The sequence below is a fragment of the Erythrolamprus reginae genome, chromosome 7 (genome assembly GCF_031021105.1).
Source record: "Erythrolamprus reginae isolate rEryReg1 chromosome 7, rEryReg1.hap1, whole genome shotgun sequence".
Classification (NCBI taxonomy): domain Eukaryota; kingdom Metazoa; phylum Chordata; class Lepidosauria; order Squamata; family Dipsadidae; genus Erythrolamprus; species Erythrolamprus reginae.
In genome coordinates, this window is record NC_091956.1 from 33,468,023 (window position 1) to 33,492,405 (window position 24,383).

At 35.6% G+C, this 24,383-nt stretch overlaps 1 protein-coding gene across 5 annotated transcripts in view; it reads right to left on the reverse strand.

The window, feature by feature from the left end:
• The window catches only part of GRIA2 (glutamate ionotropic receptor AMPA type subunit 2), a 102,497-nt gene that overhangs the window by 5,156 nt on the left and 72,958 nt on the right, over positions 1 to 24,383 (reverse strand). For all 5 annotated transcript variants that reach the window (XM_070756585.1, XM_070756588.1, XM_070756589.1 and 2 more), the window contains 6 exons: positions 13,583 to 13,750; positions 13,172 to 13,276; positions 11,720 to 11,830; positions 9,546 to 9,752; positions 8,764 to 9,134; positions 1,278 to 1,476 (listed from right to left, as the gene is read on the reverse strand). In XM_070756585.1, coding sequence (XP_070612686.1) covers positions 1,278 to 1,476; positions 8,764 to 9,134; positions 9,546 to 9,752; positions 11,720 to 11,830; positions 13,172 to 13,276; positions 13,583 to 13,750 — 1,161 coding nt within the window. The remainder of the gene's footprint in view (positions 1 to 1,277; positions 1,477 to 8,763; positions 9,135 to 9,545; positions 9,753 to 11,719; positions 11,831 to 13,171; positions 13,277 to 13,582; positions 13,751 to 24,383) is intronic.

Here is a 24,383-nt window from a genome sequence, read left to right on the forward strand (position 1 = left end):
TCTGTTTGCTTTTTCCTTCTTTTAGCAAAAAGCCCCTAAGAGGTTTCCAGTTTTATAATAAAGAAATTATTGCTTTCTCCCCGAGCAACCAGTCAATTATCCCATTCTGCAACATGTGAATAAGCAATGAAATTTAACTTGATACTGGAAACAATTATTGCGAGTGTTAGCTCTGATGAGAATCCCTTCCTTTGAGGACTAATTCACATGTAGTTCCTTTCCTAGGACATTAAGATAGGAAATCTGATTCCTGGTGACTACAGGGCAATTCATGCAATAGAAAGTTAGTTCTGGTCTCATGTTATGATTTCGTCATGGATTTCTGCAGAATGCCACTTAAAGCTAGTTGGAAACTGCCAATGCTAATTTCAAGGAAATCCCATTAAACTATATGAAGTTATTTAAAAAGAGAAATCTTATCTGTCAGCCAAGCAAAGAATAAATGATAAGAAAAGTTGTTTAATTTGTATGATTAACAAATCAGGTGTGAAAAAATATGAAGGATCACCATCAATCTAATAATTACTGGATTTTTGCAACTCAGTTTGGACTTTGATTGTAGGACAGAACAATAAATTTCAAATTATAATGTTACAACTTTAGAAAATTTGCTACAGCTCAATGTAAGGGAAATATTTCTGGCCTTCAATTGCAGGGCAAATTGATGAGTGGTTACTTTAGTGACCTGTTCTCTGGATTTAGAATGAAATTTAAACATAGAAACATAGAAGTCTGACGGAAGAAAAAGACCTCATGGTCCATCCAGTCTGCCCTTATACTATTTTATGTATTTTATCTTAGTATGGATATATGTTTATCCCAGGCATGTTTAAATTCAGTTACTGTTGATTTACCAACCACGTCTGCTGGAAGTTTGTTCCAAGGATCTACTACTCTTTCAGTAAATAATATTTTCTCATGTTGTTTTTGATCTTTCCCCCAACTAACTTCAGATTGTGTCCCCTTGTTCTTGTGTTCACTTTCCTTGAGTTCATTAGCAGAATTAATAGCTTCAGAAATACATAATGCACAATTAATTTCTTTAGTATGGAAGTTATGACAGATATAAGATTTAATTGGAAATCTTGAAGAAGGATATTTGAATTGGTTGTCAAAATTTGAAACTAGTAATTGATTGCTATGTTTTATAAACTAATAATCTATATTAAAACTCTCTGGTTTCTACTCATATTTCTACTCATTATGTCTATATCAGGGAGTGCAAATGTAGCTTAATATTTCAGAATTTCAAGAATTAGGTTAGCAGAAACTCTTACCCTAAAAAATTCTTTTGTTGAGCCAGAATCTAAAGTCCCATAAGCAATTTCTGTTTGTTTAGATAAATCCTCTGCACTTTCAATGGGAGACACCATTCTTTCCACCGTCAGGAAGGCAGCTAAGTTAGCCGTGTAGGATGATATTATAATCAGTGTAAAGAACCACCACACACCTCCAACAATGCGCCCAGACAGAGATCTAATAATGTATGAAATAGATTTTGTAAAGTGAAATGAATATCCTGAAAGGAATACAAGTTATCAGATTTATGTATATGCTGCACTGGGTAACTCGGAGAACATTTTATTCATGCTATTTGGGAAAGGAGAGGTATATGTTGCTATGCATGCTAATGACATAGGAAAGTAATAATATTTTACTTAGATAAGGTGTGTCACTAAATTCTGGACTTCTGTATTGAATTAATGTACTATTGTATCTTCATAGGTCCAAGAATCCTGCAAAAGAAAGCTGCTTAGATCATGTTATTACAATATTTTTCTTAAAAATATTTTCATGATAACACAAATGAGTATGTTTACAGTAAAATCAGGCAAGATCAATGAGATACATTGAAATCAAAACAGAATATTTTAATAGGTTAAAACCACTGTGCACAATGCAGGAATTTCTCTTGCAATGGATTCAGTGGATATTGGTTGATTAAATAAATTAGACTATAATGTAGTTGCCATAGGTTTTCACTGAGTTTCTATAAAAATATTTCAGCATTTAACATAGTGGACGTAATATATTAGGCAATAATATGTATCATTGTAATGACAATTTGTATGGATTTAGAGGTTTAATGTCACTTCATATGACTTTTGCCCAATCACTGCATGGTATTTCATATCTGTATGAAAAACTCAAAATCAGAATCTGACAATAAGATTTTAAAAATATTTGAATATAATAGTAGCTGTCTATTATGGATTCATTGAAAATGAATACATTTTCAATGTATTCTATATAAGGAGACAACCAAAAGTAAACCCTAAGAACAATAGCTTATCTACTATCTATCTTTATCCCTTCTTTTCAATCTGTCCGATTCTCTGAGACTGCCTGGACAAGTCCATTTTTCTTGGTTCTTCAGAAGAGGTTTGCCATTACCTCCTTCCTAGGGCTGAAGAAGGTAACTAGCCAAAGATCACTCAGATAGCTTTGTGCTTGAAACAAAATTAGAATTCACAGTTTCCCCTTTTTAGCCTGGTGCCTTATTCCCTACACCAAACTTCATCTCAATATCAATATCAATATAAGCTATCCAATTTCAGTTTCAATCCTTGCAAAAGTTTGTTATGCATAAAGGCAAAAAGTGATGCAATACAACCTTGCTACTTTGAGAAAAAAAACTTCTATCCAGTGATTAACTGCACTCTCTATATTTCCCATATAGCCTTATATAGGTGATATTAAGGACAGATTCTTTAATATCATTTATTCTGAATGTGCTAAACCTTTATCAATATAAATCCCACACTTTAAATCATTGATTATTTCAAGGTGATATGTAAAAAAACCTGTCTCTCTAGGTATTTTCCAATACTTTATGAAAGAAAAAAGTATTGTGCATGGCAAGGGAAATTTAGATGATACAGAAATGGTTGAAGAGAAGTATTGGAACTGCAGCAAATCTAAATGATAGACAGTGATTAATAAGAATATTCATTTGTTCATTCAGACTGCTAAAGTTCTCTTGTTATAATTTATGAAAGAAGTCTCACCCATTTCATATTACCGTTGTTGGGTGCTGGCAAAGAGCTTGATAAAATATATGGAAGTAATTAATGTAGGTTGAATATTTAAATAACGATGATGATTTCTCTACAAAGGGTCAAAGGAAGGTACAGATTTACATGTTTCCATTAAATAACAAATTTATATAAACTGTTTTTAGTTCATGTCATCCTGTTTCTTGTACAAAACATGTCTTCAGTACAAAACATGCTGATTTGAGAATTTTGGAAGTGGTCTTCAAAAGCTATATTGTGAGTACATTTTTGTTTGTTTTATGTACAAGCTACTTCCAAAATAAATTTTAAAAAATCATTTCAAATTTAGTATAGTTGTATTCTCCCAAAACATGCTGATTTTGACGTGAGAAAAGCTTGAATTCAAATTATTTCAACATTATGGAAAAGATTGTTCATATGTATTTTTCAGTTGCCATTTAGGATATATTAGCTATGTTTCTCCTTTGATTTAATCTATTTACAATAGATATAGGACAGGTCATTTCTTTAACAAAGAATATATTCAACTGCCTTCTGATATTCTTTAAGATCACTGATCTAAGTGACCAAGACTTTACAGAACTTCTACAGAATGCAATTATATATGTAAAGGGCAATAAAAGAATTTTTACAAATTTTCATTCCTACATGTATTTTATCAAACTTCCATTTTTCCTATCTAAATTGAATATACAATATACAGTTCGGTTAAAGCCAAAAAGACACCTAAATATTGATGTTACCAGAAGGAAAAAAGGGGGGGGGGGGATGCTGCAAAAATATGGAATGTCAAAACAATAGAAGTTTTTGAGAGTCAAGCAACATACAAGTTTAAAAATAAATAAATAAATAAATATATAAAATGAAATGAAGCAAAATTGATGTTATTACAGCCTGAGTGCAACACTTAACACTAACATTTTCAGAATTTTCTAAGTGAAATAGATCCAGGTAGCTTATTTATATCAAAAGAATAGATATTCTTCAGTATTTAAAATCAAGGACTATGACTCAGCAAATATAGCCAGTCAATTCCACAACCCAAAATCAGATGAGGACTCAGAAAGGCCAGTGCTCTTCCAAACTAGCACAATCCAAACTGCACTGAAGATGTGTCCTTGAATGGGGATGAAATATTTGCAACCAAATCGCTAAGCTCAAAGCTCAAACCAATAAGATAGACATTCTATTGTAAACAAGATATGGAATAGTTGTCATGAACAAATGGATATCAATGTCAATGTTGAGATATAATTCTAAAATATGAAGCAAGTTACCATATTACAGAAGTTCAAGTCTATATTCAAAGCACAGATCTGCAGGAGTAGATACCAGTTGTATGATAACCTACAACACCTTGTTGACAAAACATGTATATACCCTCTCCACTCAACCATATAAAAACTCCTCCCAACTGGAATATGTTAGGAATAATTGGAATATTTTACTTCAATGTATGAAATTAAACATGAGACAGATAACCAGAGTTCTGTCAACCTCTGCCAAGTAATTTTTTTCAATACTGTAAAACACAATTCTATTTGTGGACTTCATGTATTGTATAATTCCAAAATCCAGTTGTTGTTGTTGTTGTCTATATACTCTGCAAAGATAAAGGAGGACTATTCAGTCAGCAAAACAATACCAGATGATGTTAGCTGCTCAGTTATGAATTCATAATTCAACATTTCAATTTCAATATAATAAAAGATATGAACAAGTAGTATTCCATATATCTAAGTGATAGAGGTTTAGATTTAATGGATTATATTTGATAAACACAGAAGCTGAAGAACTCTAAAGTAAAAATTATGACATAATTAACGGTGAAGCAAACAAAAATATCCCAAAATGTAAAAAGAAAAAAGAAGACAAAAGACTGCTATTAATATTGAAAAATAGATGAAGACTGGCAGAAAGCAAAGGGCAAACAGAGAAAATTTGCTCATGTAAACACTGAATACTAGTGTCTGCAGAATGATGTAAGAAGCACCAAAGGTAAAATATGTTTTGAGAAATCACAATGCAAAGCCTGACCCTTTGTTACTTGCCGCACAACATTGTACTCACGTATATAAGGAACAGTGCTTGCCCTGTATCACAAAATACCTTTTTTTTTTATGAAACCTTGCTTGTTGCAAGAGCAAAGAAATAAAAGAAGTTGCATCAAAATACACAATGTAAAGAAACTGAAGATAATATCTGAATGAATAGGGACCTTATGTAATGCAAAAATGGGCATGGTAGAAGACAGGCAAAGATCTGTTGGAAAAAGAAAACATAAATAACATGTGAGTATATGGAAGAAATGTACAAAATGGATCCCTAAATGTTGCAATGTATGAAAATTTGAGCAGTGAACTAGAGATAGATATTCTGAAAAATGAAATCAAATGGGGTTTGCAAAATATTGCTAGCAGCTGCAGGAATCAATTAAATATTGGGAAACAGTTCAACATTTCACAAGATGATGCCATTAAAGTGCTACTTACAACTTTTAATGAGGTAAGAATAACACAGCAGCGGCTAAGGGACTGGAAAAGAGAAATTTATATTCCAGTACTAAAAAAAGATGACTTCTCATATGGTGGGCAAATAAAACTGAAGATCCCACAATTCAATGTTCAACAATGATGGAAAGAGAAGTGCCAGATACACAGATTGCATTCATAAGAGGCAAGGGTGTCTCAGATCATGTTGCTTAATATCTGATGATTGATGAAAAACACATAAGTAAATCTACCTTTTCTTTATTGATTATTATTGAGTATATAAAGGTTTTAAATTATGTAAATCATGAATGATTTGTTATAAGATCTGTAATGGAATCTGGAGTAACCAGATAGTATTACACTAGAAAGAAGTACACAATGGCTATATACTATACAATCACTTTTTAATTTAATTTTCATACAGAATATATTGTCCAAAATATTGAGCTAGAACACAAGGAAATTGGAATTAAAATTGCTGGAAGAAACATCAGCAATCTCTTTGATGCCTAGAAGTGAGAAAGACATAAGAAATTGCCCTCTGGAATAAGGTTGATTAAACAGCTCCTTTCCTACTGATGTTCCAAAGTATCCTGAAGAACTGGTTCTATGCCCAGGTTTTTTGGAACTGAATCCAATTCTTCTTTTCATTTTTTTTTCTTTCTCATCTTTGACAGCTTTGCTCTTTTTTTTGCTTTATATTGCTTTTTACTTTTAATTTAATTTTATATTTTATAAGCTGCCCACTGTTATTGGGAATCAGACTGCATATCATGTATGTGCATGTATACATATGTATATCCCCACCCTAAGATTATGTCAACAGAAAATACCAACCACATATAAATGGCTAGATAAGAAATCAGTTGTAAGATACATCTTTGAAAACTGGTTCACCAGAATGGTTGAAAATCTGGAGACTGAACAGTAGTGCTGAAGATATTGTTGAGAAAATTTGAATATTTTGCATTGGCAGTATATAATAAATGGGTAACAGTCAGCAGAGAAGATCCTAATGCAATTAATTAAAAAGCCAGTAGAAAACAAGATGGCTAGATACTTTGGGATAACACAAAGATAACCTTAACAGAATTCAAAGAAGAATTTATTGACAATCCGGAGGAAGTAATGTCTAACAGATTGTTATTTGCTAGACATTACTTCCTCTGGATTGTAAGTAAATATAAAAGTATAGGTAGAAACTAAACAACTAAACAACACTTTGGAAATACTTTCCAGTTAGTTGTTCAGTGGCTGGATACCATTAAAGCTAACATCACCCACTTCTTCTCTCACCATAGGAAAATAATAATAATAATAATAATAATAATAATAATAATAATAATAATAATAATAATACTGGTGGCACAAGAACAGGCCATTAGAACAAATGCTGTCAAAGCAAGAATTGAAAAATCAACAGACGATCCAAAGTGCAGACTCTGTAAAGAAACAGATGAAACAATCGATCACATACTCAGCTGCTGCAAAAAGATCACACAGACTGACTACAAGCATAGACATGATGCTGTGGCACAGATGATCCACTGGAACTTGTGCCAGAACTACCAAAGAACTGGTGGGATCATAAGTCCGAAAAAGTGATCGAAAATGAGCAAGCAAAACTACTGTGGAACTTCCGACTTCAGACTGACCGAATTCTGAAGCATAACCCACCAGACATCCTGATTGTGGAGAAAAAAAAAGTATGGATCATCGACATCGCAATCCCAGGAGACAGCAGAATTGAGGAGAAGCAGCTAGAGAAATTACTGAAATACAAAGATCTAAAAATCGAGCTGCAACGACTCTGGCATAAGCCAGTGAAAGTGGTCCCAGTGGTACTTGGCATGCTGGGCGCAGTGCCAAAGGATCTCAGTGGACATTTGAAAACCATCGGAATTGACAAAATCTCCATCTGTCAATTGCAAAAGGACAGTTACTGGGATCGGCAAACATAATTCGCCGCTACATCACACAGTCCTAGGTGCTTGGCAAGTGCCCGACTGGTGATGAAATACGAAATCCAGCATAGTGATCTTGTTTGCTGTGTTGTATTGACATAATAATAATAATAATAATAATAATAATAATAATAATAATAATAATACAAGATCAGAAGAATTGAGAAAACTGGCCCGACTAACATCATTATGCACATTATTTTCCCCAAAACTTTATTTAGATTATTTGGACAATTCCTCTGTGTTTTATGTTTCTTGATAGAACTCAGTGTTATGGTAGCAGATTCCTATAACCTGAAAGAAGTAGAATATGCAAAAAAGAAATTCTCTTCATTGTATCTGATATTTTTTTCTAAAAGCTAAAAATAAAAGGTCCATTATAATAGTGAAACCAGACAAAAGCCCAACCGATCAATTCTTAGGGATAGACTTAATTTCAGTTCTGAAAAAATGTCTATACTCAAAATGATGCAGTAATGTGTGTCCTGTCAAATTTGTTGAGTTTCAGCCAAAACATGAAGGAAATGGAAAAGTTGGTAATACTGTGGAAATAAATAAATAAAACAAACATGAGCATAGTATGGTTCATAAAATAAACATCTATCTGAATTTATGTTTCAAAATCAATAGGGAACTTCCTGCAAACAACTACTCTTGTCATGTGTACCATGTTTCCCTGAAAATAAGACTCTGTTTTATATTGTTTTTGAACTCTGAAATAGCTGCTTGGCCTTAAAAAGTCCAATTGGGCTTATTATCAAGGGATGCCTTATTTTGGGAGAAACAGGGTACTGAAACTGATTCCAGGGACCATTAAGTTACTTTTTTTTTGTTTAAATCCTATTCTTGCTGAAAGGAGAGAGGGTTTTTATGTGGTAGATGGCACAAGAAGTATTTTTGTGATGGCAACCATTTCATTTATCATAAACAACATGCTACCCTTTTTCCCATTACAGCATCTGTGAAATCAATGCACTTTTGACTGTAAATGGGAATATGCAGCAAAAACACGGTACCCCTCCAAGAAGGCAGGAAATGAGATAAACCTTATGCATTTTGAAGCCTCGGCATGGTGCATATAAGTCCACCAGATGAAGAACAATGGATGTTAGGAACAAATCAATTGAATTGTCTTCTGTCTGCATCACAAACTGATTGTTTAAGTAAAGACTGAAGATGATTTTAGAAAACTTGTCAGCAGTCAGTATTTATTTAGAGTGAATCTATAGGCACCATAAGTATCCTTAATGAGATCAAAATGCACAAAGCTGAGACAGGCGTGTAACCAACCTTGGCGAAATATCGCATCCTTGCTGCATAAAGGCACCCAAGGAAAACCAGAGACTATTAAATATCCCAAATTCATTAGTTGATTCGTTACTTTGCGTTTCTCTTCCATCTTCAAATTCCTCAGTGTGCCACTCGTAAGGGCTAAATCTGCTGACCAGGAATAAAACAACACTGACCCCAATGTAGGCAAAAACAATGCACATCCAGATCTCATATGCTAAGGGATCAAGAAAGGAAAACACTCCTGGTTTGGACTTCTGTGGCTTCTTGATCATTATAGATATCCCGAGGCTCATAAAAGGCTTTGAGAAGTCAATCACTTCTTCTCTCACCAGTGTTATAGTTAATGGAGCAATTGCAATATCAGCTTTCTGTAATGGAAGCAAAACAAATAATAAGTTATTTAAAAAGGGAATGGCTTCATTGCTTTTGTGCATTGCAAATGAATAATATTATGTCAAGGGAAAAGATAACTATTATTTCAGTGCATCTACTAATCCAGTCTGCCGTAAACGTTCTTGTTACTTATACATATTCAAGTTTTATCATATAATAGGGCAATTTTTAATAATCATATTATGAACATTGGTGGAACACAACTTTTATCCCCTATCTTTAGGACAGAATATTTATAGGGAAAAAATGATGAAATGCATTTACATTACCTGTTCTTTAAAATATGTGACCTTGCTTGATCCAAGTAAATTTCAGTTGTCATACTAACAGGTATTGAGCTTATCTTCATTAATCAAATACTTGCAATGATTAAAATTGGCTCTTACCCCATAAACAAGTTCTCCAACCATTCCATTCCAGATTTTTGTTTCTGCATCCCTGGCCCCATACTTGCCATCCCCAACAATTGTGAGTTTGTATTTAAACCCACAGTGTTTGGCAATTTCTGCAGCTAAGTCCACACAGTAGCCCTCATATCGTTCATTTCCTTCAAGCAATTCAAAATTTTTCTTCATCATGACATATGGGGATTCCTGTACAGAGAAACTTGGCTTTAGCTGGTTAATAAAGCTATCAAAGAAGTTGCCGATTTATTATATACTTTTTAAAGCACCGTAAGTAAATAAGAAAAAAACCCTTTTTTCATAAATGTTCAGGATTATTTATTTATCGATTACCACAGTAATACTTTTTACAGTTGTATAAAACCTTACAGATAGAGGCATTTATTTTTTAAAAAACAAATTCATGATTTTTATTTGCATTAGTGAAATAACTATGATAACAAGAACATTTTAACCACATTTTACTTGTTAAACTTTCAGAATAATGTATCAGAAAATTCATGTATATTTCATAATGTTTTATATTTCTCAATTCTCACCAAACCAAAACTGATTATATAGATTTATAATAAACACAGAACTCTCAAAAAAATCTTACCACCACCAAAACAGTTGATAAAATGTTGATGCCTTTAGTATATAATCCAGAACAGTTATGCCTTGAACAAACAACTTTATACAATTGTTAGCTTACTATTTATTTATTTATTTATTTATTTATTTATTTATTACTTAGATTTGTATGCCGCCCCTCTCCGAAGACTCGGGGCGGCTCACAACATGTAAAAACAAATCATAAGCAATCAGACAAATTTAAAATATTTAAATATTTAAAAAAACCCATATGCTAACAGTCACACACACAGACATACCATGCATAAATTAAACGTGCCCAGGGGGAGATGTTTCAGTTCCCCCATGCCTGACGGCAAAGGTGGGTTTTAAGGAGTTTACGGAAGGCAGGAAGAGTAGGGGCAGTTCTAATCTCTGGGGGGAGTTGGTTCCAGAGGGCCGGGGCCACCACAGAGAAGGCTCTTCCCCTGGGGCCCGCCAACCGACATTGTTTAGTTGACGGGACCCGGAGAAGGCCCACTCTGTGGGACCTAATCGGTCGCTGGGATTCGTGCGGCAGGAGGCGGTCTCGGAGATATTCTGGTCCGATGCCATGAAGGGCTTTAAAGGTCATAACCAACACTTTGAATTGTGACCGGAAATTGATCGGCAACCAATGCAGACTGCGGAGTGATGGTGAAACATGGGCATACCTAGGTAGGCCCATGACTGCTCTCGCAGCTGCATTTTGCACGATCTGAAGTTTCCGAACACTTTTCAAAGGTAGCCCCATGTAGAGAGCATTACAGTAGTCGAACCTCGAGGTGATGAGGGCATGAGTGACTGTGAGCAATGAGTCCCGGTCCAGATAGGGCCGCAACTGGTGCACCAGGCGAACCTGGGCAAACGCCCCCCTCGCCACAGCTGAAAGATGTTGTTCTAATGTGAGCTGTGGATCGAGGAGGACGCCCAAGTTGCGGACCCTCTCTGAGGGGGTCAATAATTCCCCCCCCAGGGTGATGGACGGACAGATGGAATTGTCCTTGGGAGGCAGAACCCACAGCCACTCCGTCTTATCCGGGTTGAGCTTGAGTCTGTTGACACCCATCCAGGCCCCAACAGCCTCCAGGCACCGGCACATCACTTCCACCGCTTCGTTGACTGGGCGTGGGGTGGAGATGTAAAGGATGTTACTAGGAAAACAATATGGCATTCCTAAATTTATCTATTATTGTAACGGTAAATTGATAATGTCTTAATTTAGTTAAAAATTGTAAATGGCTGTGGTTAAAAAATAAAAAACCCCTTCCTTGAAATTGGTTCCATTTTCATTTTCTGTTTTCAGTTTAAATATTTAAAAGGTATATCTATCACAATAATTGCCATTTATGGAAATAATAAAATAGTGATACATTTCAAAACTCTGATAAATCTGAAAAAAACATATGAAGATATTTTTTAGTTATTCCATAAACAGTATTTCTTAATTTTTTACACATTCATGGAAAAAAACAGACAGTGATCATCTATACCAACATAGATTGAGAATGAATAATAAGATTACAATTTAGAGAATCCATGTCACAAAAAATATGCTTAATTACCAAAATAGTGGTGACAACAATAGTCTTATTTTCTAATCCTGATGTATCATTGCCAGAGAGACCATCCAAGGGATTCACAACCATTCTGTCCACCTCACTCCAATATCCAATCTGAAAATTGTAATAAATTGTATTGAAATATTTTGTGTATTTTTTTGACAGATTACAGTACCATATCATATCCCAACCTATTGGATATAAACTCAGGAAGTGATGATTTCTATATATTGTCTGCAAAAAATATTTTTTGTGGTTTTGAAATAGCAATATAGAGAGTCATCAAAGAATTTAGAATAGAATAGTATAGAATAGAATTCTTTATTGGCCAAGTGTGATTGGACACACAAGGAATTTGTCTTGGTGCATATGCTCTCAGTGTACATAAAAGAAAAAGATACAGTTGTCAAGATAGAATCATGTGGTACAACACTTAATGATTGTCGTAGGGATCAATGATAATTTTTCTAGGATTCATCCATGTTTACAGCTGAAGGGAGAAAAATGTGCATTTTACTATATCCAAATTAAAATTTTCATGGCTCTTGAATTTCTATTAAATTTTATGCACAAAAGTTCATGGGTCTCTAATCATGTACTGTACTCATTATTTAACTGATTAACAATTTAATGAAGTTGAAAGGAACCTTGTAGGTTATCTAATCCAACCCCTTGCCGAAGAGAAGATCCTACACCATTTCTGACAGATGGCTATCTAGTCTGTTCTTAAAAGCTTCCAGTGATGAAGCTCCCACAACTTATGAATGCAAGCTGTTCCATTGGTTGATTGTTCTCATTGAAAAGTTCTCCTTATTTCGAGGATGAATCTCTCCTGGTTCAATTTCCATCTGGCCTTCAGGTGCTTTGAAAAATAGCTTGACCTCTTCTCTGTGGCATCTTGGCTGCTCTTCTCTACCCTATTTCTGGAGTCTCAACATCTTTTTTATAGCGTGGTGACAAAAAATGCAATATTCTAGGTGTGGTTTTACTAAAGCTATATAGAGTGGTATTAGTACCTTACTTGATCTTGATTGTATCCCTCTGTTAATGCTCATATTTAATTGACTATCCACTAAGACTCCAAGATCCCTCTCACAGTTACTGCTATTAAGCCTGGTTTCACTCAGTCTATATGTGTACTTGCCTGTGTAAGAATTTACTTTTCTCTACATCAAATTTCATTTTAATATAACCAACATAAGTTAGAGAATTCTGTAGCGAAATACCTTAAATTCAAAGTAAAATATATATGATTATAGCTCATAGTAATTATGGTATGATCTATATTTTCATTTCATACATGCAGCATTTTAAAAACAATCCTAAGGTATTTATAAACATAACAAATTAATTTTTTTGTATTGTACATTACATTTTTATTTATTTACTTTTCCTGTACTATTTAGAAGGGACAGAATAGAAAGAATAGTAACTTTCTATTTATCATAAATTTACCTTCCGAGGACCAGTACTTTTCAGCTCCATGACATTTATTGTAAAGTTTATTCTCTTTCCATTCTGATCAAACTTTATATTTCCAGATAAGCCTTCCACCTGAACCTATAATAAAGCATAATAAAGTTCAACAAATAAACATATGAAATTTATTTATTTATTTACTGTCCTTATAGACAAAAAATAGTTATTTTATTTTATTTATTGATGAGATGTTCTCCCAGAAATAATATATATAATTTATTAATCACATTTATTTTATTTATTTTATTTTATTAATCACATTTATAGACCGGCCAACTCTGGACTCTGGGCAGCAATAATAATGCAAGGTTTTCGTATGTAAAATGAAGTGCAATTGATGACTTCCCCAGATAACTTTAAAATATACATTAGTTTTAGAAAAGTTACCTGTTTCAATGCCCTTTCTATTTCTACACCATGAGACCAAGGCACTGCTGGGTTTGCAAGACAATCACCAGCATTTCCTCTTCTAGAAATTTCAATCCGTTGTTTACGCAAGTTACGGAATGCTTCAGTCATTACTTTAACAGCATCGTAAGTAAGAGCTGATGTATACTAAAAAGAAGCAGATATATATTTAGTGAAACTGAATCAATTGCATTTGTTTATTAAGTAAATAAAGCAAAAATAAAAAGAATAACCATACTGTAGATTAAGTAATGCTTATTTGTAATGCAGAAAAATAAGTAAAATAATATCCACATTTCTTGGATGCACTTTGCAAGAATGAATTGCATTAAAGGATCTGCATGGCTTCCTATGGCTTTCAATGAAAATATGCTTCTCACTACATAGACTATTATTGTTGAGATGTTCCAACATACTTTATACAATTCACCTCACAATTTTTTTAAAAAAATATTTTTTTCTTTTGAAAAAGTAATTGTCTGTATGGGAAAAAAGCTGAACTCTGCTTAAAATAAAGTGTTATATTTTTTATTGAAATAGACTTTCTACAACTGTTTATACTGTATAACAGAGACCTGGTTTAATTATTTAACACCTTTTCCACAAAAATAGTACATTACTATGCATTTCAAATGAATAGAAACAATCCATTAAATTAAAGCTTACTGTAATAACCCAAGTAACCCAATTCTGTAACCCAGAAATAAGGAAATAGCTTTAATTAACCTGCTCCATTCCATCGCTTCTCCCTTCATACACTGAATCTCAAAGCAGACATGCCAATCAAAAAGAATATACAGCAACAAGCAACAATTGATAATCACAACTATCAATGCTTTAAATGCAATGACATTATCAATGATCATGATGGTTTCATGAAATGCCAAACCTGCAACCAGTCTGTGCACCACAACTGCCTCAATATTTCTAAACATATTGCCACCTTTCTAAAACTCTTCATTTCTTTATATGTGCTCATCCTGCACCCCCAAGCTAAATATACTCAGCAGTTTGTCTTATGAGATTAACACTTTAAAAGAAGCCATAAAAACCCAACAAGCATTCATAGAAAGTATTGAACAAAGACTTCTCAAAATCCAACAAGCATTCACAGAAAGTATTGAATCAAGGCTTTCATCCATGGAGAAAAATATCCAAACACTGATTAATCCAAATCCACCCAACAAAATACAACTCACCACTTCACCACCACCTGTTTACACTCCATCAGGACTACCCCAACCTCAACCACTTCCAAAACTCCAAAAAACCACTAAATCTACCACTGATATCTCTACCCTAGTCAAGGATGCCATGGAACGTGAACAAAAATGCCAGAATGCTATCCTCTTTGGTCTTGAAGAAAGCCATGAATCAGATATAACAAAAATAAGAAACATCATCCACCTCCATCACTCACATGCACAAACAATAGCCCCAGAAGACATTTTGGAAGTTACCAGAAATGGATCTGAGCACAGGTATAATGATGGCTCAATAGCCCCCCACTTCTGCAGAGTGGTATGCAAAAATGAACAAATAAAACAGCAATTCATCAAGACCATTAACCACATTTCCAGAAATAACAAGTATTTCAACAAACTCAGATCCAGACCAGATCTCTCCTTCCTCCAATGTATTCGCTCTCGTGAACTACGGGCAGAACTCAAGAGATGCTATGAACTTGGTGAAACAAACCTTTACATAGATTACCGCACAGAATGCATCAAACCCAAAACCAATAATCCTCCCTACATCTTCCGGTCTAACGTCTTCCAACCTACCATCTCACAACATCAAACTGACACCTGCCAGACCACCATCCCACAACAACAAATGGACATCCCTACCACCTCAAACAAAGAATAGGAAAGTGTGCCCCTTACTTCCTCTAACCACCCCAAAACCAATCCCCAACACAAGACCAATCTCAAATGTAAACTATTAAATGCTAGAAGTTTAGTCAACAAGATGTCTGAATTCCTCCTTCTACTTGACACCTCCAAGTTTGATATAATTTTTATATGTGAAACATGGCTAAATGCTTCCTACCCAGACTCCATTATCACATCAAAAAACTACCATGTTTTCCGCTCAGACCATGAATCCCGCAGAGGAGGTGGAGTAGCTATATTCTACAAAAAATCCTAAAACCTAAAAATCTTCAAAGTTGCACAGGATTTATTGGTACCTGAAACTATTGTCTGTGATTTATCCTGAAATACCACAATTCGCTTCTTACTCTGCTACAGAGCCCCAGACCACGACATCGAACTAGCAAACAAATTATCCACATTACTAACATGGGCAAACAACTGCCCATACCCTATTATCTTCCTCCATAATATGAGCTGCATTATTATTAGTTCTTCTTTACTGTTTATTAAGTTTGATATTTTTTATGCATGTTGTTGTTAGCCTGAAGCTCATCACCACTAAGTCTGCAGTTTTTCTACTAAAACAAAACCATTACTTATCGCAGCGTCAAAAACACCTATTACATAAGTCTTGAAGGAGTGGAAATATGTACTTCAGTCAAAAATATGATGCAAAGGCTAGTGTCCCAATGATCTTTCCAATGAATTGAAACTGAATTTTATGTCAAAACAGCAGAATACACTCAAACTACCCTTTCTTATCCAATAGGATAGGTAGGGTAACAAAAATTGCATTGGTATTTGATAGTAACCTTGGGATACATGGGAAGAGATGCAACCAAGGGAACAAAAAGATAAAAGGCAACTTAACCCACAGCAGGAATGTGTGAAGGACAAGAGGTTAAGAAAATATCCTCCTTAATTTCTTGACCTGTCAAGGAGATGAGGCAGGATACAGTCAACTTGCAAGATTATGTTATTGTAACTTTACCATAAAGTTGATTGATTGGTTGATTGATTGATTTAGTTTGTATGCCACCCATCCCACCTTAAATTAAAATGCACCTATAAAATTAAAACAATAAAGATCGTAAATTTAAAAATTTAATTTAAATAAAACTAACTGAAATAAAGCAGAATAAAGAGGAAAGGAATAAAGTGTGCATATGGAGGAGGTGAGGCATTATCTACTCTATTAGCCAGCTCCAAAGTACCATGTCTCCATTGAGACCCCAGGCTAATTGGCATAGTCATTCTTCAAAGCATTTTGGAAGGCCAAAAAGGTGGGTATTTGTCAACCTTCGCTATAATTCTGCATCATTTCTATGCTTGGTTGCCAATAGTTATGGGGAGGGGTCTTAGGTAATGGGGGGAAGTATGCAGGAGGCCCTGTGAAGTGGAATACGTTTCGTTTTCCTTGAAACCAGGTGACCAGAAGGAGATAGTTAGAAGTTACATTCCATAAATGAGACGTGGGTTGAAGATGCATCCACCTGATGGTCATGGACAATAGGGATCGGCCAATCTCCAAAGCCGCTTGATACTCCATGGTCCACTGTAGTGGGCCGTTCGGTTTCGGCTTGCCTTCTCCTTTCATTTTCAACAGATTCGTGATAGGCAGGGCTATTTGAGAAAATGCTGGAATAAACTGTCAGTAGAAATTGGCAAACCCCAAAAAATTCTGCAACTGCTTTCTTGTGCGTGGAGCCTCCCATTCCAGGACTGCCCTCATCTTTTCCGGATCCATCTTTACCCTTTGGTGTGAGATGTGATAACCCAGATAGTCAATTTTGCTCTGGTGAAATTCGCACTTGGACAGTTTTGCATATAACTCTGCAGCCTTAAATTTCTTTAGAACCTCTCTTACAAGGACCACATGTTGCTCTAATGTCTCTGAAAATATCAATATATCATCAAGGTAGATAAGGATCCCCTTATACAAATGTTCATGCAGTACCTGATTAATTGCATGAAAACTCTTGAGGGCCCCTGTAGGCCAAATGGGAGCACTCAAAATTGAAAACACCCTAGGGGAGTATTGAAAGCCATCTTCCATTCATCCCCTTCCTTGATGCAAACTCTATAGTAAGTCTCCCGCAAATCCAGCTTTGTGAAAATTTTCCCCATTGCCAAATAAGCCAACATGCCCTTCATGAGTGGTAGGGGGTACACATTATGCATGCAAATCTTGTTTAGGTTGCAGTAATCGACCACCATCCTCAGAAACCCATCTTTCTTCTCCCGGAACATGATTGGGGCCGCTATCTGTAGCATAGCCGGCTGAATAAAGCCCCTTGCTAAATTTTTGTCAATGAACCTGCACAGTTCTCTCAGTTCTCCAGGGGTCAAAAAGAACAGTTTTGGTTTCAGCAGTTTAACCCCAGGTAGTATCTCAATGCTACAGTCTGTGGCCCAATGGGGTGCAATTCAATTTGGACTTTTGGAAAGAGTTTTTGAGCTTGTTAGGTACAAAGCAGGGGTTAAGTTACACCCACCACCCACAAAAAAATGGAGGGTGTGAACAAGCTGACTCGGCATTGGAGCAGTACCTCCGCTGTTATTTAAATTACCAACAGGATAATTGGAGCAAACTTTTGCCATTTGCAGAGGCTGCATATAACAACTCGCTATCTAGTAGTACAGGATTCACTCCTTTCAAATTGGTAAATGGACAGGAATTTGTACCTATTCCGGAGTTACCAAAGGAGGAACCCAAACATCCTACCTTAAAGGAATGGGTAACACGGTGGAAGGCAAATTGGCCAATAGCTCGTAAAGCCCTCGACGAGGCTCATAATGCCCATAAGGCGCAGGCTGACAGAAAAAGGAGTCGTGCGGTGGATTACAAGGTGGGAGATAGTGTTTTCCTCTCCACAAAGTTCTTAAAGACTGCACAAAAGTCAAAGAAATTGGGGGGCCAATATGTGGGACCTTTCCCAATTGTGAATGCGGCAGTGTTTCATGTTAGCTTACTCAAACCAGAACGCATATCCGATTTGCATCCTGCTCAAGCAGTTCCCCACCACCACCTTTGCTCATCGAAGGAGAGCAACACTTTGAGGTCAAAGAAGTTTTTTATTCTAGGAAGCATAGAGACAAAATTCAGTACTTAGTGGCATGGAAACATTTCCCTGCATCTCATGCAGAGTGGGTTGATGAGAAACACATGAATGCCCAAGGGAGATTGATCATTTTGGAGTGAAGTACCCTGACAAACCGTAATACATATAATTGTGTGTTTTGTTTGTTGTTTTTGTGTTTTCTTCTAGAACTAAAGTCCCTGTTCCAGGGGGTCCGAATGTCAACCTTTGCTATAATTCTGCATCATTTCTACGCTTGGTTGCCAATAGTTATGTGGAATGTCAACCTTTGCTATAATTCTGCATCATTTCTACGCTTGGTTGCCAATAGTTATGTGGAGGGGTCTTGGGTAATGGGAGGGGGAGTTGCAGGAGGCCGTGTGAAGTGGATTAAGTTTCATTTTCCTTGAAACCAGGTGACCTGAAGGTGACCGTTAGAACTTACATTCCATAAATGTGATGTGGGTTGAAGATGCATCCACCTGATTGTAATGGACAATAGGTATTGGCCATTCTCCAAAGGGGGGGGGGGTTTAAAGGGGGTTTGATATACAAATGTATCGTGCGTTTTTCTCCAGTCTTTGCTTTAACCTTGACTGCTTTCAGTTCTGATTTATGATAAATTCATTTTGAACCTTATAAAGGACTTATAAAGGAGTTTTATTTTCCTTAAATACTGACTGTAGCAGCTGACAGTATAGATCTCAACTTCGGGAGGAACCATGGCAAGAAAGACACTTCTGTTGGACACACCAGATGAAATTCCTTAGCTGATGTGATCCACAGCATACCCTTTCATCGTTGCAATTAGGGTGAGCTAGTTTCTCAGATAGCTTGGATCCATACCAGGAAGGAATTTAACCCTGGTATTCTCCCCGGGTCTAAAAGGACCCGAAATGAAGTTTGAGACCCTGTAAAAAAAAAATCCCTGCATATCTGAAACTTGAAATGCCATGACTTTTTCTCATTTGAGGGGTTCTTTCTAAGGGTGGTGGGCTTTTTGGGTGGGGGGTGTATAGTTTTTGCTGGGCAAAAAAAGTTACCAATGTTATCCTCCGGGTCCTTTTAGACCTGGAGTATAAAAGGGTTGGTTCTAGCTACTGGAATGGTCTTCTTGAATACTTTTTTCACTAGTATAGTAATTTGAACATTTCTGAACACAATGACATGAAAATTGAAATGAAAAAAATTAATGCTTATTTGTTTATTTTGCTCAGAAAAGCCCAACCCCCCATTTTTTGTGAAATTTTGTTCATTTTCATCTAGATTAGGCTGCAAAATCTTACTTTCTTGACCATATTTGGCACTGAAATTCTAATTTGAACATTTCTGAACATGATATGAAAATTCAAATGGAAAAATTGATGCTTATTTGTTTATTTTGCTCAGAAAAGGGCCTCCCCCACACATCTGTGTGCACTTTTTTCAATTTATAGATAGAATAGCCTGCCAAATTAGAATTTTTTGACCATCTTTGGCATTGGCATACTAATTTGAACATTTCTGAACATAATGAAATGGGGAAAAAAATGTTTTGAACACTTGTAGTCCTCCAGGTCATATGTGACCCAGAGAAAAAAAAGGTTAGTTCTAGCTACTGAAATGGTTTTTTTTGAATACCTTTTTTGCTAGTACTGTATACTAATTTGAACATTTCTGAACACAATGAAATGAAAAATGAAATGAAAAAATTAATGCTTATTTGTCTATTTTTCTGAGAAAACCCTGCCCCTCCTGACTGTGTGCAATTATTTCAATTTATAGATAGATTAGCCTGCAAAATCCATTTTTTTCATTTCATTTTTCATTTGTTTGTGATCAGGGATGTTCAAATTAGCTTAGTAGTGAAAAAAGTATTCAAAAAAACCCCATTCCAGTAGCTAGAACCAACCTTTTTTACTCCGGGTCACATATGACCCAGAGGACTCTAAGTGTTCAAAATATAATTTTGTTGCATTTCATTATGTTCAGAAATGTTCCAGTTAATATGCCAATGCCAAAGATGGTCAAAAAAGTCAGATTTTGCAGCCTAATCTAGATGAAAATGAACAAAATTTCACAAAAACAGGGGGGGGCGGGGGTTGATGAGAAAAATAAACAAATAAGCATTATTTTTTTCATGTCAATTTTCATTTCATTGTGTTCAGAAATGTTCAAATTAGTATACAAGTGAAAAAAGTATTAAAAAATACCATTCCAGTAGCTAGAACCAACCTTTTTATACTCCAAGTCTAAAAGGACCTGGAGGGTAACAAGTGTATAGTAAATGCGAGGAGGGTACCAGGGTTAATAGCATTTAGACAGATACCACTTCACAGTGCTTTACAGCCCTCTCTAAGCAGTTTACAGAGAGTAAGCATATTGCCCCCAACAATCTGGGTCCTCATTTTACTGACCTTAGAAGGATGGAAGGCTGAGTCAATCTTGAGCCTACTGAGATTTGATCTGCCAAACAGCTGACAGCCAGTAATCAGCAGAAGTAGCTTGCAGTACTGCACTCTAATAACTGCACTACTACTCTTATAATTTAAAGGTGATAACCAACACCTTGAATTGGACCCAGAAGCAAACTGACAGTCAGTCCAGTTCATGGAACAGTGGTGTAACATGGGCTCCACGCAGCTGTGTTCTGCATCAGCTGAAGCTTCCAGTTACCCTTCAAGGATAGCCCATGTAGAGCATATTGCAGTAATTTAGGAGGTCCTGATCCAGGAAAGAGCAAAACTGGCACACAACACAAAGTTTTTGCAAAGGCTCTCCTAACCATGGCTGCCACATTCTGCAAAGCAAGAATCACAATTCCAAGAGAATCCCCAGACTGGGCATCAGGTAGTGTAACCCTATCCAGAACTAAAGTTAAAGAAGTTGCAGAGCCAGAAGCTCCATGCACCCAAAGCCACTGGTTTTGTCAGAATTCAGCCAAAATCCCTTGTCTCTCATTGAGGCCCCCATAACCTCCAAGCACACAAAGTACAGTGACTTATTTCATCTGCTGTGATTTCTGCATGGTTTGCATCACAACATTGGCATAAAGTCAACATGTGGAAAAAGAAAGGCAAGACTTTCAAAAGAACTGGGAAAAGCATAAAACTGGGTCAATCTTTGTTTTGAGCTGTGAATTAACTATTACTAGACTGACTAACATACAAAATGGTCCAATACAGTTGAGATTTATTTCATTATAGTCACAGAAAGGGGAAATAGTAGGTAAAAACCAGATGTGATTTCCAATAGTGATTCAAGGTCTTCCTATAAATGGAAGGTAGCAGAAAAATAGTAGAAGGCTGGAGTCTAAACTTAGCAGCCCTGAAGAAGATATTGCTTGGAGTTCCTATAGGTACCATATATTGTTGGATTTAGAGGACAAAGAAATCCTAACATAAAATTTGAATGTTCACTTTGTGAGTGAAGGGTTATATATTTGGTTGGAATTTTGCCACATATAGCTGGAAAGGAAGTAGGGCTTCATCAACTGCTACCACTACTATTACTGCTACTACTATTGCGGTATGGGCTATTGAGGCATCATTGAAAGCAGCCCTATTTGAAAGGTGGCAGGTTTTTCCCACATGTTGAAATATCTGTTTTATAATATGGGTTAGCCGACCATCTGAATATTTATATTAGATATAAGAGCACAATTTTGGTTAAAAGTTCTGAAGGAGGAATATATAGAATAGGAGAAGAAAATCAGGTATCAAACTCCCTGTCTGAAAGTTGTCAGAAATTGTCAGGTACTCAGCACAGCAATATAAGAATCTTTATTACATACTATAATGAAGTCACTTAAAGCAGTTGATTGTCTTCTGTCAATATGAGAATAGATTGAGAAGGGGACAATTCTTTTTTTACCCACTAAATTTAAATCTGACATTTTCCTTTCATTGCCTTGCAATTTTATTGCCTTGCAATTGTCAGGTATGATACCGATTAGTTGTGGAATAATTTCTACTTTGATAAGTTCTAGTTTCCAATATAATTGCCCCTAAATGTAATACATAACAGAGTCAAATCTGGAATGTACATTCAAAGCTTTCAGGTGATTTTCTTGCAAAAGGGGGTGTATATAGTTGAAGCATATAAAGAGAACTCTTGGTTATTAGCTTTATGATATGGAAATTTGGATTTAGAAATACCTTCAAATTGTATGTTAGCTATTTCTGGAGAGTGCAATCTATTCAGAGCAGGGATTCTATCATGTCTCTGGAATAAGGTATGTTCACAGTGAACATCTCTTATTATCACCCCCAATCCTCATCTTATCTGGATTCATTTTCAATATATTTAAACTGTATTCAATTCATTCATAGTGCTACATCATAGATTTGCATGTCATCAGATACGGAAATATAAATTTGAGAATATTTTTGTCTGCAGATGTTGCTGGCTAAGAATACAAACAATTTCCAGTGAATGTTAGGTTGCATGATGCAATGACGGACATGGATCTAACAATTTAAAAAAATTAAAACAAAAGTAATTATGGAAAGATAATAGTATGAATGATGGCAAGCTATACCGTATGGAAATAGTGTAAACTAGAGAAAGATTTGTATACTCTGGAAAATACTTAGTAAACATCAGAAAATGGATGGATAAATTTTAAATCATGCAAATTCTGACAGACATATAATATGTCTACAGAGGAATCATTGAGTCTGTCATCTGTACCTCTATAACTGTCTGGTGCTGCAACCCAACAGGACCGACACTGACTTCAGAGGATAATCAGAATTGCAGAAAAAACAATTGCTGTCAACCTGCCTTCCACTGAGGACCTATACACTGCACGAGTCAAAAAGAGGGTGGGGAAAATACTGACCCCTCACATCCTGGACACAAACTGTTTTAACTCCTACCATCAAAACGTCGCTACAGAGCACTGCACACCAGGATAACTAGACACAAGAACAGTTTTTTCCCAAACGCCATCTCTCTACTAAACAAATAATTCCCTCAACACTGTCAGACTCTTTACTAAATCTGCACTTCTATTTCTACTAGTTTTTCTCATCATTCCTATCATCCTTTTCCTCCCACCTAGAACTATATGAATGTAACTTGTTGCTTGTATCCTAAGATTTTTATTAATATTGATTGTTTCTTCATTATTTGACCCCTATGACAATCATTAAGTGTTGTACCACATGATTCTTGACAAATATCTTTTTCTTTTATGTACGCTGAGAGCATATGCACCAAGACAAATTCCTTGTGTGTCCAATCACACTTGGCCAATAAAATTCTATTCTATTCTATTCTATATTCAGTGTGCTATCTATTCTAAAGAAGAAATATTTGTCAAAAGATGCAAGAAGTGTTAGATTGTGTTTCTGTATACTTTTCAGTATATATGGTAAGTGGAGAGTTGGATACAAGTTGAAAATGGTAGGAAAAGATTGCTGAAAACCCACATTAAAACCAGGTTTTAATATAACAAAATAAATGAGTACTAGATGAATATAGATTCAATATAAAAGTGAGCAACTATTGGAAAGGAAACATTTTGAACTGATATGTTTTTATAAGAGAACAAATGGCTGACTAACCGCACATATGTGTTGTAGTGCTCAATGGAGCTACATCTACATGGAGGCATGTATGCAGTGAAGTACCCCAAGGCTCTGTTTTAGGCCCAGTATCAAATTTGTAGATGACACCAAACTGGCAGGAATAGCCAACACTCCAGAAGATAGGTGCAAAATACAGAAGGATCTTGAAAAACCTGAACAATGGGCGCTATTTAACAGAATGAAATTCAATGGTGAAAAAAGTAAAGTTCTACATTTAGGCAAGAAAAACAAAATTCACAGGTACAGTATA